The 14601-nt window shown below is 37.5% G+C and overlaps 1 protein-coding gene across 4 annotated transcripts in view; it reads right to left on the bottom strand.

Annotated features, from left to right (window-relative positions):
- The window catches only part of tmem131 (transmembrane protein 131), a 169708-nt gene that overhangs the window by 87444 nt on the left and 67663 nt on the right, over nt 1-14601 (bottom strand). For all 4 annotated transcript variants that reach the window (XM_078545156.1, XM_078545159.1, XM_078545158.1 and 1 more), the window contains one exon: nt 5585-5653. In XM_078545156.1, the coding sequence (XP_078401282.1) occupies nt 5585-5653 (69 nt within the window). The remainder of the gene's footprint in view (nt 1-5584; nt 5654-14601) is intronic.

Below are 14601 nucleotides of genomic sequence, written 5' to 3'. Positions count from 1 at the left end.
CTTCACCATACAATTTGTTCCCTCAATTCTTAATCCAAATTATTTACATACATAAAATACCTGTGCCACTGCCCACAGTCATCGACATAGTAACATTGCCCTTAAATTACATGTGCTATTATCTTTACCATAAGACTGGTGCTTTGCAAAAGCATCACTGCATTTCTTTTATCTATCCACTGATTTTTTTTCTCTCTCAATCCCATCTTTCTTTCCCCCTCTATTTTGCTTTCGCTGCTGTACATGATCTGACATTGAATTAACTATTCTAAGTTACACTTCCTGGTTTAAACACCGCACCATGGTAAGGATTCTTCAATCTGATTGGTTAAGGAGAGGCATCACTGTTTGCCCAGTTAACATAGGTGTCAGATCCCCTGTAGAGGGTGCTGTGCTGTTTGGCGCTCTGATAACCATAAACTCCAACGCAAAAGCCCACAGAGTCTGTGGGTTAATTCAAATGTAATGAATGGATAGAATTGTTCCTGCGCCACTGACCGGAAAATCCTGCCCAATATTGACCACAGGGCAAGGAAATTCCAATGTTTAGGGTTTCAATGATAAAATGTTCAGCAGAGATGTATAATAATTGCTTATACCCAGCCCCACCCATATTCAGCCCTTTTCAATAACTTTTTTCCTTTTTGTAAACTATTTGCTAACATTTAAAAATAGGCAGACAGTTTGATCCTGAGGCACAAGACACCAGTATTTCTGTCCAAGTTTTATTATTTAAATGTTTTGGATTCATTTGAGCGCTATTTGGCAGGATGGAAGACAAGACATTTTACTGGGGAAATGACCAAAACTTGTGTCTCAATTGCATTTTGAGTTTTTGTTTTATGTACTTTTACCCAACAATGCTTCTACATTCTGTCAACTCTTTTTGTAACTTAGCCTTCAAAATTACCTGTTGCCCCAGTTACACAATTAACGTATGATATCGTATCTATCAACTACCATCTTCACATAGCATATTGAATCTATAGTGACCCCTTTAAACAGTCAATAAATATCAAAAATAACTGTTGCGCACAAGGTCTCTTTCATATTACCCAAATGAAAACAGGCAAAAATACAAAATGACAATGTAAAGAAAATGTAGGATGCCCCTATTTTGACAAGTCACCTGAACTTTGCTCATTATTTTAAAGTCCTCAATTTGTTACTAGCTTATTCCAAGCCCTGGGTTATGCATCTATCATGTGCAAAAAAAATTCTGCAACTCCTTAAAACTCAACAACTTTCAGCTACAACTTTCAACTTCAGTTGATCACATTCTATCAGCAGTAGTCAGTATGAGTAATTTGCAACAACACACCAGCTGATAACATTATGCAATTACATAATGCCCCTTCTGGACAAAGGGACTGAGTTGTTTTGGTGGGGGGGGGGGGGAGGGAAAGCATTTCAAGTTTTTGTTTCATGCCTCTATGTTTTCCTGATGTTTGAAAACCACATGCATTAAAAACACAGGAGAGGCCTTTCAATGCAACTACCTAATTTAATATCCTTCCACATTTTTCTTTCCCAAATACTTATCCAAAATATTAAGTGTTGAACATCCGTTCAGGACAAAGGCTGTGCATCGTTTCATGGGCAACTAAAATCAATACCAGCATGTACCAAGAACTTTGCTGACAGATGCATTGGGCAAGTGTTAATGTTCCTGTAGTAGCAGTTCTGCATGCAAAGTTACAAGAGTAAACACAATAATACACCATTATAGAAAATATAGGTTATTGTATGCTGTTGCCATTTAGTGCAGGATACACAAAAATTATCTTGTCAACCAAAATATTAATCTAGGCATGAACTGGGGCAACAGCTAACAGCAGACAAGTGTAAGAAAAGTTGAGGGATTTTCAAAATCAAGTGTAAATGCTGGATTACATTAGCATGCCACTAAGTTATCTTTAGTGTGCAAGTACATTGTAACTGACCACACTGCAGTTTGCATTCAGAATTGGTGGAAATACCATCTAACCTCCCAAAATTGCAGTAAAACCATTCATTTCACCTCGCTCTATGGGTAAATAAAAAATATAACAGCGCCTTATCTAAAACAAAAAAGTTTTATGAAATAACAGGTCCCAGATGAACAGTGCAATAATTTTGCAAAGTTAAAAAACAAAAAAGTACTATGATACTTAGGAACATTAAAAATTGCTTTTTTCCCCTCTGGTTTTTTTCCCTGAACTCTTGGGAATATGCCTACTCTAGTGAACTAGAATAGAATTTGTGCAACCTTATTTCTGCTTTCTCTTTCTTTAAATGTGTAACTTCCGAATTGAAGAGGAAATCAGTAGTTTATTTCAACACTATTCAAAGCAGAACCATCAGTTTCGAGAACATTTACTTCTATATACACATTTCACAATGCAGATTTGTTCAGTAATACACCTTCAAAATATAGACAGTACATTCATCTGGTTTTCAGACATTCCCCATGAAAAAAATTTTTCCCAAATAATTTACTTTGCAGAAGAAGAAGAATACAAGGGGAAAAAAAGAATGTTGACTATGGGATGACCATGATAAGTGAAACAGGGCAGCTCAAGTGCTGTGAAATGTCTTCAGCTGACTTTTATACATAAGGTCGATTATTAAAATCTAAAAACTTCAACACTACAATAACTTTAGATTGATAAGAAAGACATCTTAAGTATCTTTGGTTACCAGCTAGTATTAAAGCAGGGATTTAAAAAAATATTTGCACTCAGAATCTGGTTTTTGCAGTCAAGGCTTCATTTATGATTCATTCCTTGTTACCCCAAGATGATGGGCCTTCCTGAAGTTGAGTTATGACAATTTGAAGTTTGGAGTATTTTTGCAGTAATGGCACTTACCACCAAGCACACTATCATAGTGAAGATTGGTTCTCCCAATAATATAAAACTGTAGGTTACAACTGGTATTCCATTGTTCCAACATGTCTTTTTAACTCTACTTTTCTAATAATAAAAATCTTTCACGGCACCAATTTTATCATGCTTTGGGAAAAATAAACAAACACACTGTTGGCTTCTTCTGGCTAAGTGTAACATTTCACCACCTCTTGAAATTCAAATTACTCTGGTTTATCTAAAAATGCAAATTTTCCCTCTACACCTCACATTCTAAAACTCCAGCCATGTTTACCTATTTAAAATTTCACACCTAGCTTCTCTGGATACATCAAAGCCTTCAGGCCAGCTGTCTTTAATTCAATTAAGTCTCTCTCACACAAACACAGACACTATTCCTACCTTACAATAAATGTCAATAACATTATGAAAATTATTATATTTTCCTGACAGTAGCAAGAGTAAACCGGATTACTTACTGTGTCAGCTGATGAAGTCCAAGTAAGTTTTTCATCAACAATGCATAAAATGGAACTGTGTGTTGCATAATGCAATGAATTATAATCTAGGTGCTGTTTATGTGACCAGAGGACAGCACATTCAGGGATTTATTTATTTATGCCACTTTGGAATGCAAAAGGAACATATTTACCTATCTGCAGTGAGCTTGAAGAAACCTACAAGTAGCACTGTCTGAGCATATCACAAAATTCCTTCCAAGGTTTTGGCGGGGGGAGGGGGGGGAGGAGAGAGGGGGAAAGAGGAGAAAGTGTAATCTGTAGCTGAATATGAACAAAGCGTCTGCTAGGACGCGTTAAAAGACGACATTCAACTTAACCTTTACCTTCAATGTGTTTTTTGATGCATTCATTCAAGGTGCTGTAATAAAATATAGAAACCAGCAGCATGTAAACCCAGTTACAATGATTCGCAGGAGGAATCAAAGTACACATGAAGAAACCATATCTGGACAGTAGATGTAATGGGTACATTTGACAAAGTGGTCAGTCCTCACATCAGTATCCTATACATCAGATACCAATTGTTCCCAAGACTGAAAAAGGGCTTCCAGAGAGTAAGTGTGCTGTTCTGAATTCTATCTACTTCTGACAGACTGTAAAAGGAGCCACACAAACCACGAGATCCTAAATTTGATCTAGCTCCATGCTGAGTTAGCTGACCTCAGCTGGAGCAATGCAAGAGAACTGGAAAACAGGCTAGGTTACAATTTGACCCCTCTCCAGATACACACTCATATCCAATGAGAAAGGCAGCCTCCTTAGGCAAGCCCTTGTTCCCTAACGAACCAAAATGTTGCTTTATGCACAAATTAATCTGGAATGTTTTGAGTTTACCATAAAAGTATAATTGGAAAGAGCACCAAGTCATAGGTTATGCTTAGATTCTCTCCAACTGATAAACATTTGACAGACCACATTTCAAGTTAAAAATTTTGATAAACGTTTTATAGTTAACAAACAGCAGATTGTTAATTTACAAAACTTCACTTAACTTACAGTATCCTTTTTAAATCACATACTTGCATTATATAGGGTCTTTCATGACCTCAGCAAATCCCAAAGTGCTTTCTAATCAATGAAGTACTTTGTACGCAAATTGCATGCTTCCTTCCCTACACTGCAACAGTGAATACAATACAAAGATCCCGCAAAAGGCTGTTACATAGCGACTGGATTTTTAAAATAGTGTTGGTTGAAGGGTAAGTGTCCGCCAGGACACCAGGAAGAACTTAGTCTTCAAAAGAGTGTCACAATTCTTTTATAACCACTGTGCATAAATTGGCTCCTACGTTTCCTACAATAGAACAGTGACTCCTTTTAAAAAAAAACTTTTGATTGCAAGTGTTGAGAGATATCTTTTCTTTTTTTTTCCCCTTCATGTGAAAAATGGCACTTCTGACAGCACACTCAGTGGTCCACTGAACTGTCAGCTTATATTATGTCCTTGAGGGGGACTTGAATCCACAATTTTTAAAACTGTAATAATTTTGAGAGTTAGCAATAACTTTCACAACAAGTGTCTTCGATGAAACTCATGACTGTTTTCTTGTACAGCTACTTTACTATTGTGACCTAGTGTCTTGGCAGACTTAGAATTATTGCTGTGCACTTGCAGGGACAATGAGTATAGGGTCAAAATGTTTGGTGACAAATGCTGCTTCTCTATTCACTCCACTTGACAGGATGTGGTTCCATTTAAGGAAATGGAATTGTTGAATACACAAACATAGAATAGTTTGCCTGAATGTATTATCACTTTCACAAGCTCCCACCTTCTCATTACAAATTTCCATCAAACATATGTATGCAACAAAACAGTTGAATTGTTAAAAAAAATTTGCATGCATTTTTCTCCACATCAGTAGAGCTCCATGAAATAATTGTTATATTAACTTCAAATCCTGTCCCCAGAAATTACTGTAAAAAAAGTTAAAGTTTAACTGATCTAATCTCCTTGACACACTGCATTACTGAGTTTTGAACAGCCCCATATACACAAACTGACACACCTTTGTTCTCAAGCCCTCAGTCGAAACAAACTGAAATCTGCACAATAAAAGACTTTAAAAAAGGAAACCAAACACCACATAATTCTGACTATTGGTATCACTAGTTTATTATACAATTAACTTCTCAACCAAATCAATATTAGCAGACACCCTGTTCAGTTCACTTTGAAAAAACAAAAATCATAAAAAATACAAAAGGTTGGCTTACTGTTCGTGGAAATCCAACATTGGTGGTTCAAACCGGATAGGTCTGCAGTTACCCCGATGGAAGGAGGCACTGAAAGAGAGAGAAAGCTTCTGTAACAGCAGCAACACGGTAACATACATGTCTGTTCTTGTGGAAATACAGCATGCATTTCCTTTCCTTCGCTTTCTTGTATGAAAAACACCCAGGCCAAACAGTTATTGTTGCACAGACCTAGAAGAACGTGTTCAACCGGTCTAGGCTTGTCACATTGCTTGTACTCCCCAATGCTTTCCTGCCTCGCCTCTGCCAACCAATTAAAATAAAGGTTTTACTGAACACTCCCTTTCTCAATGGTATATGATTAAAATTTTTGTTTTTATGCTATGAATGTAAATTTAAGGAAACAACTTCCTAGAAACAATCAAAACCAAGTCAAAAAAAGTTTAGCAACAGGATTTTTAAAAATTACTAGGATTAAGGAATTATCCTACAGAAAAACACGTGCATTTGTATTTCATCCCTACAGGTGCTTTATAGACAAGAGGGGAAAAAAAAGTTAAAAATTTTGTCAGGTCACGATGAGAGTTCGAAGTGTCTGGAATCTTGATCAAAAAAGAATTGAGAAGCTTTTTTAAAAGGAGACAGGAGTAAAAGAGGCAGAGTTATAGGAAAGCAATTGGGCTGCTACTGTACTTCAACTCTGCTACTAAGGGGGGTGGAGGGAGTGGAGGAGACACAATAAGCTACAGCTAACTGACTGAAGGGTGCAAATGGGTGGTTGTAGAAATGAGGTGGGGTGAGGCCAAAAATCTTAAATTCAGCGTGTCAGGAGTCAGGGAACTACCACTGGTCAGTGACAATGGGGAGAGACAGACATGAACAACAGGGCACTGTTGACTTGTGAACAGGTTTATGAAGGGCAGAGGATCAGCAACTACCAGTGAGGAGAATGTGGAACTTCCATGCAGGAGATCCAATAACAGACTTCATAATCAAAAGTGTATTCTGAAAACAAACTTGGTAGCTGGAGTCAAGAACAATTGCTAGGCTTTTGACAGCACTCCGGTCATTTAATTTGGGTAAGAGATCAGTGCAGATAGGATATCAGGTAAGTGACACCCCCCTTGCCCCACCACCAGCTCCCCCCCAAAATGAGGTATCAATAACCCACTACTGAATAGTTCTCTCCCAGCCTCCAATTAAAAAAATTAACTACTTGTTACAAGACAAAAAGGTGCAAGATTTAGAGGAAGTTTTGCACATTGAAATCAGGACTAATGGGACAACTGGCCTGAAGCTACAGGATCCAGAACCGATTCTAACAAGCAGAGAACTTAGAGAATACATCCCCAGAATACATCTGCATTAGGTGCCAGAGTACAGTCACTAAAGTGCAAAATTGCTGAGCTTGAAGTTCTAATTCCCACTGTCCACAAAAGGAATTCATAGAATGGTAACAGCACGGAAAATTAGACCATTCAGCTGGTCAGACCCATGCCAGTTCTCTGAGCAACTCAGCCAGTCCCACACTTTTGCTCCAGTTGTTGGTCACTCCACAAAAGTGAGGCAAATAGTCAAGGTTCATGCCATCATCCAACAGCTAAACTGTTTTAGATAGCCACAGGGAGGACAAAAGTTGTTTTGGGGAGAGAAGACCAATGTTAGCATCATGGCAAAAGAGGCTATAGAAAATGGCGATAGCAGAAGTTGCAAAGATGACAAAAAGGTAGCAGAGAATTCTACAATCAACACTGAAGATAGCATACTCTGCAGCTATCGTGAAGAGTCTCACATGGGTGAAATACTTCATGTCTCAACTAAGCAAACCTCTGAAAGTCAAAAAAAGATCTTAAAAGTCAATTATTTTACATGATTTAAACTTTGCCAATTGGGAAGTTTTTTTCAAAAATAGACGAATACGCCTGCAATATTTTAAGGGTCCTGAAGTTCTGTTTTTGGTTGCTTGCCCACTCTATTACTTTGAATTGAATATATAGTTTTAATATGAGCAGTTCCCCACCCTACAACTCCTTTCCAAGTCACTGTAGCCAGATCCAACTCGAACTGAAATTACTGGTCGGAGATAACATTATCTTAAAATTGGTTATAAATGTTGCGCAATGTTTAGATTCATTTCCCGCCTTTAACAGGGGCAAAGTCTATGGGCAAGTCCACCTTAATTACCTAACCAGAATAATCACTGATACTAGTAAGCACTTGGATGACATACACAACTAATTTCTATCATGCATTAGCAGACGCAAATCTGTTTGTCATTGGCAGAAGAAATGGTAGAATTAAGAAATTTAGGAAATTTTTCTCTACTAATTCAAAATGGAGTAAAAAGGTACCATAAAAACAGGATTTCAGAAATACAAAGCAGCACAAAAGTGCATTCATTAGGTGTTTTTCTTGCATCCAAGGTGAGTGACTATTACTCGTGAGCAAATGAACCCATTCACCTTGGCCACCATATATCAGTATTTAAGCACTTCTAAACCAGGTACAGCACTGGCAAATGTAAAGCAAAGCTCTTTCTACTCTAACAATGTGCTTTAAATCCAACCTTAGCAATACCCAGTCCATCACCACTAAACTTTCGCCCATTCTGATGGCTATTGAACATTGCCAATTATGAATGCTGCATATTATGGATCATTGCCTATTGGGTACTAGGCCAAGTCTTTCCAAATCATCTCAAATCAGCATCAAAAGCCTGCTGCACACAATTATTTTGGATGGATAATGCCAACTTCCAGATGTAAAAGGATAATCTCCCAAAATTCGCCAAGTCCTTCAAGTGCTTTCATGGGCTTGTTCAGTTTGGATGTGACCATTCCGTTCAAGTACTAAACACCCATTGATAATAGTTCAAATTCAAAATAACTATTTTAATACATGATAAAAAATACTCACCAGTGACTAAACAGAATCATTCCATGAGAATGTGGATAAATTGATCAGAAGCATCTCATTTGTTAAAGTAAATAAAATTACTGTCCAGTTCAGTGATGATCAAGACTGTCACCAATTTACAAAACTTACAAGTCTCAGTTGAGTTTATAAAAAGCACGAGTTTGACCCCATTCTGCTCAACATACTACAATGGAGAACAGAAATGCTGAACTATAGCAATCAGAAATATGACATTCTAGCCAATTATTTCACAAAAATCACATGAAGCACGGGCAGAAGCTCAGATGAACAGAAACAAGGTCTCAACTACTTCACTAGATGGTGAGAGAATGGAACAGAGTGCTTAAGGAGACTGTAGAGTTAAATATTTAGCAAATTCAAGGTTTCTTGAGAAGGGAAGCAGAGAGAATCACAAGGCTAATTTTTTAAACTTGGTGGCCAGTCAGGCTAACAGGAAAATAGGGGGCTGAGAGACCAAATGCAGACTGGGCGACCGCTTTGCAGAACACCTTCGGTCTGTCCACAAGAATGACCCAGACCTCCCTATCGCTTGCCATTTTAACACTCCACCCTGCTCTCTTGCCCACATGTCTGTCCTTGGCTTGCTGCATTGTTCCAGTGAAGCTCAACGCAAACTGGAGGAATAGCACCTCATCTTCCGACTAGGCACTTTACAGCCTTCCGGACTGAATATTGAGTTCAACAACTTTAGATCTTGAACTCCCTCCCCCATCTCCACCCCCTTTCCGTTTCTTCCCCCTCCCTTTTGTTTTTTCCAATAATTTATATAGATTTTTCTTTTCCCACCTATTATTATTTTTAAATCTATACCTTTTATGCCCTTTTAGTCTTATTTCACCCCACCCCCACTAGAGCTGTACCTTGTGTGTCCTGCCATCTATTCTTAATTAGCACATTCTTTTAGATAATATCACCACCTTCAACACCTCTTTGTTCTTTTGTCTGTGACATCTTTTGATTATCTGCTCCCATCACTGTTTGCTTGTCCCTACAACCACACCCCCCCCCTCCCCCCCCCCCAACCACTTCTCTCCCCCCACCTTAAACCAGCTTATATTTCACCCCTCTCCTATTTTTACATAGTTCTGTCGAAGGGTCATGAGGACTTGAAACGTCAACTTTGTTCTTCTCCGCCGTTGCTGCCAGACCTGCTGAGTTTTTCCAGGTAATTCTGTTTTTGTTTTGGGCTGAGTAAAGGCTATCATATACATTATCAAGTGCATGAATCTCACATTTAATATAAACAAAAACATTGTTGCAATTACCATTGCAAAGCAATGTACAAATGTGATAATAGTAATTACATAAAATTGCAATTGATAATAAAGTGTTAATATGAAGTTTGTAAAGTACCTTACCCTATCTAGCCATGTAGTAATGAACAGTAATTATTGTACCTTAAAATTAGATTTTTCTCATGAACAAGGCAAATTATGTATGTTTTTTTTAAAAAAAGACCTCCAGATTTGTGGTTTATGTTGGGAGATTTCAGCCACTGAAGCAGCCACTGGAACATTTTTTTGTATCATGTGATGACATATATGGCCACAAATAAGATTAAGATATCTTAATCTTAAGGTAAGTATTGCTATATGGATCTTTTCTCTCCTAAACCATGCTTGCAAAACAATTAACACATACACTTGAACAAGCAATATACATCAGGGACCAGTTAGTTACTGAAAGTTAAAAACATTCATAGTGGTTGATATAACACTTGCTCTGCACCCTTTGATATGTATAATTTACTTAAACAGCGCCATTGTTTATTTTTAGTACACCACCCCTGCCCTGGGAAGTGCATCTTCCATGTAACTTTGACCCTGAACTCTATAAAGGGGAGAAGTCTTCAAATCTCAGTTTATTTAACATTTCCTCCACCTTACAATTCAGCCTTCAAAGCTATACAGATGAGTGTGTGCGATAACCTAAAGTTTGCATTTCATTGCTTCCCTTAATTTTCACTTACTGGTGTGGCAAATGTTTTACCACATTTCCTCCCTCAAGATAAATTACCTCACTCCTAGTAAAGTGCTTGGTTAAGTGGTTTTGTCAAGGTCTACAGTCCTCCCAAGACAAGAATTTGAGTGACCAGTGTACTGAAACACCAAGAGTATTTACAACCTATTCTGCCCCTGGAGAGTATGACTTATTAACAATTACACTTTTACAAGGCCCTTTCATAGTGGTTCAGCTACTGAAATGTACAATTCCGAGCTTCTCAAATGTAAATAAGCCAAGGTGACAGTCAACGGACCTACAAATCTGTTGAAGGTCTATCCTGCATTTAAATATGAAGGTGCTGGTCTCCCACATTTGAATAATCATAAAGGTGATTTAACAAGTTCCTAAAGCTCACCAAAGGCAGGAGTGCCTCATCAGATGCAGTCTTTTTTCTTTTAAAAATACAACATTGTTGCAATGAGCCCATCACACAGTGCACTCAAGCGACTCAAGAGGCACAGCATTTGGAAGCAACTTCAGAAACTGGACTGATTCCTGCCCAATTTTAATCACAGTTAATAGATTGAATTGCCAAAACCTCCATTAAACCTTTTTGAGTTTATCAGAGCCAAAATAGTGCAGGGAAGAGTGCGCAAATTTGAAGATGAGGACATTGCTCCTTTTTCAGATGCTTTGTGACATTCATTATATACAATGCTCATCTAATGAAATGACTCCAAAACGTTGTCTAATCTAGCAGAAATAGAAGCAATTGTTTGAGATTAATTTGCCAAGATGTAAAAAATAGCTCAAGATAATCTGATTGTTAATAAAATCATCACAGCAAATTTCAAGTAAAATATTGTACTCTTTCACTCAGCAAACCTTAATGTTATAGCTTTGTCAAGTCCGACGGTATTTTGGGCAGACCAGACTATAACTGCATATTATACTTTTACGTTTTGTTCAAATTTCCGTTTGCTACTTTTGCATTCCACTCAAAATTTTCCACATGTCAGGGGGATGTCCATAAAGGGCAAAATTAATCAAAACTGCATCACTGATCTGTAAGGAGCAGGTCAAGAACACATTCAAAATAGTGACAAGTGCTGTTGATGCTTCCAGAGACAAGTACTCACCGTTTACACTAGAGTTGCCTCTTATGGCAGATCTCTGCAATCACAGGCAACTTTGAAAATTGAGCATAAAATTAGGAAGACTCCTGGTTACTGCATAGAAACCAAAGTGACGTTCCCAATGATCCTGTGCGATGACTTTCAGAGCAGCAGAATTTGTCACACAAAAGGAGTGAGTAAAACCTTATTAGGATCCAGATGGATAAATACCACCAAATAATTCCAAACATTAAAAACTGGGATTAATATATTTATGAAATCAGTAATTAAAATAGTACATTGTCAAACAAGTGCAAACTGTGTACTTGCATCCTTAAATTCTCCTTTTCCAGTGCTCCCCCACCCAAGTTATCTAATGCTACAAGCCTCAGTATCACCTCATTACATAACACTAACCATGGAATTATACGATGAATGATGTAGCACAGGTCATTCAGTCCAGCAGGCCGGTGTTGGCTCCTTAGCTGGAGCTATCCAATTAGTCCCACTCACCTGCTCTTTCCCCAGTTTTGAAAAAAAATGTTTCCCTTGAAGCATTTAACCAATTCCCTCCTGAATGTTATTTAATTCGCTTGCTGAGTTTAAAAAAAGTTCTCTCATGTCATCTCTGGTTCTTTTACCAAATAGAGTGTCCTCTAGTTGCCAACCCCTCTGCCACTACAAATGGTTTCTCCTTTTTCACTCTGATGTACACTGCATTTTTTAAAAAATTATTTTAGTTACCATTGAAAATGCAGATTAACCAGTCATTCAACTCTTTGCACCTGGTAAGTCTAATGCTACAAACATTATTCCACAGTACAGTCAATTTTACTGGAGGAGAGACTTGCATTTAGAAAATGAGAAGGTTTTGACAAAGATGTATCACGTAATTAGAGCTAACTAAAAACAAATCTGAATCACAAACTTGTGAAAATTTAGTCTGAATTAGCAGCTTGGAGCTGTGGTGGTCAAGCATCAACTGTGCTTTTGATTATATATTGATCTGAACTTGGGTATACAGGCATAGTTTCAAAGTTTGCAGATAACATGCATTGGAAAGTAGTAAAACCGCAAGAAGGATATTAGTAGACCTTCGGAGGACATAGGCTGGTGAAATGACACGTGGCAGATGAGCTAATGTCAAAGCTTGAAGTGAATCATTTTGGTAGGGAAAATGAGGAAATATAAACTAAATGATACAATTCTGAAGGGGATGCAAGTACAGAGGCCTGAGGATGTGGGTACAGTTTTGAAGGTGGCAGAGCATGTTGAAAAATGTGCACAAGGGCCCTTGGTTTTATAACTACAGCATAACATTCAAAAGCAAGAATGTTGTGCTAAATCTTTGTAAAACTCCATTCAGACCCCAGCTGGGGCATTGTATCCAATTCTGGGAGCCCTAACTTTAGGAAGGATGTTAAGGCATTGGAGAGGGTGCAGAGATGGTTTGCTGGAATGGTATCAAGGATGTGGAGAGAATAGAGAAGCTGAGATTGTTCTCTTTGGAGCAAAGAAGGCAAAGAGGAGATTTGAAAGGTGTTCCAAATCATGAACGGTTTTGATGGAATAATGAGAAACTGCTTCCAAAGACTTAAAAGGCCAGGAGCCAGGGGGTACAAATTTAACATAATTGGCAAAAAAAATCCAAGGTGGCATATTGTGCACTGAGTTTTCATCTGGAATGCACTGCCTGAAATGGTGGTGGAAGCAGATTTAATAGGAATTTGATAAATACTTGACAGGGAAAATGTTGCACAGCTTTGGAAAAAGAGCAGGGGCGCTGGAATAATTGGATAGCTCTAAGAGCTAGCACAGACACACTTGCCAAATGGCCACCTCCTCCTGTGCTGCATCATTCTATGATTCTGTTTGAATGAACAAGTTAATGTTTTTTTTAAATCACTGAATGCAGGTTGTGAACGTTTCTTTTGCTAGTTTTACAAATACTTTCGCAATAGTAAGATGTCAGTTTAATTAAACATTGTCTGCTTCTCTCGTAAAAAACATTGTAGCTTGAGGGAATTTGTACATATGTTGATTATTGGGGTAGATTCAGCAAAATGTGATCTTGGCAGCAATAATATAATTTCTTTTAAAATAGATTAGTCCTCATACTTCCTCTACCCCTGCCAGTTTGAATTTCAATGAATGGGGGAGGTTAGAGAGTGTTAGTCCTCTATTTATGAACCAGCTGCAAAGAAAGATGCAAGGAGCTCACATTTTAAATTCTTTGTTCACAATTTAGATGGTTTGTTTTTTCCAACTCCAGAAGAATTTGACATGGTGTACAAGTCACATAATCCTTTTTAAGTTCTAAATTTCCTATGTATTTCCTATGTATCTGCAAAATGAACACAAACTGAATAACAGTTTTAAAAATGCAAAAAGTAGCATGATGCCTCAAAACATTAGAAATTTTCATTCTCTAAATCTGTTTGTGGTCATATTGAAGACATGAGATGTTGGTCTTAAAAGGTTTAAAAAAGGCTTTTTGTCACTAGTTTGCATAGTTACTGAAGCCCAGGTTTCTGCAAAGCAGCTGTTTTACTTGCTTTGAAAAAAATAGAAACTACTGAAAGTAGATTTTAAATTAGCTGTAATCTTCAGAGTAATCAATACACTTAAGTTATTCAGCTTGCAGATGTCTTTTTTTGAGAAGTAGTGAAAGTTTGAATGTTTAACACCTGTTGCACTTAAAATAGCTTAAAAAAGTATATAAATTAATTCTGTATTTTGACTTGACATTGAAATTTCAAATGGATTGAAATTACAGTTTGATGCCAAAACATGTTGACTTCTGAAATTATTTCATCTATTTTTGTTTTTTAAACTTCGTTCCATTTTGAAGAGACCTAGTTTTTACCCCAAAGCAATTGCCTGGTGCAGCTATGAGAGATTTGCATTAGCTCTAATATTGTCTTATAGATTTGCCACAATTACACTTGTGTGAAGCTGAATAATAATAAATTCAGTAATAAATAAGTATGGCAGCATGTGCGCTGAGGTGTTCTCTCATTGGGTAAACTAATCTTTCCATGA

This window comes from Cetorhinus maximus, chromosome 7 (assembly GCF_964194155.1).
Source record: "Cetorhinus maximus chromosome 7, sCetMax3.hap1.1, whole genome shotgun sequence".
In the NCBI taxonomy this organism is placed as follows: domain Eukaryota; kingdom Metazoa; phylum Chordata; class Chondrichthyes; order Lamniformes; family Cetorhinidae; genus Cetorhinus; species Cetorhinus maximus.
This window is presented reverse-complemented; position numbering and strand designations above follow the sequence as displayed.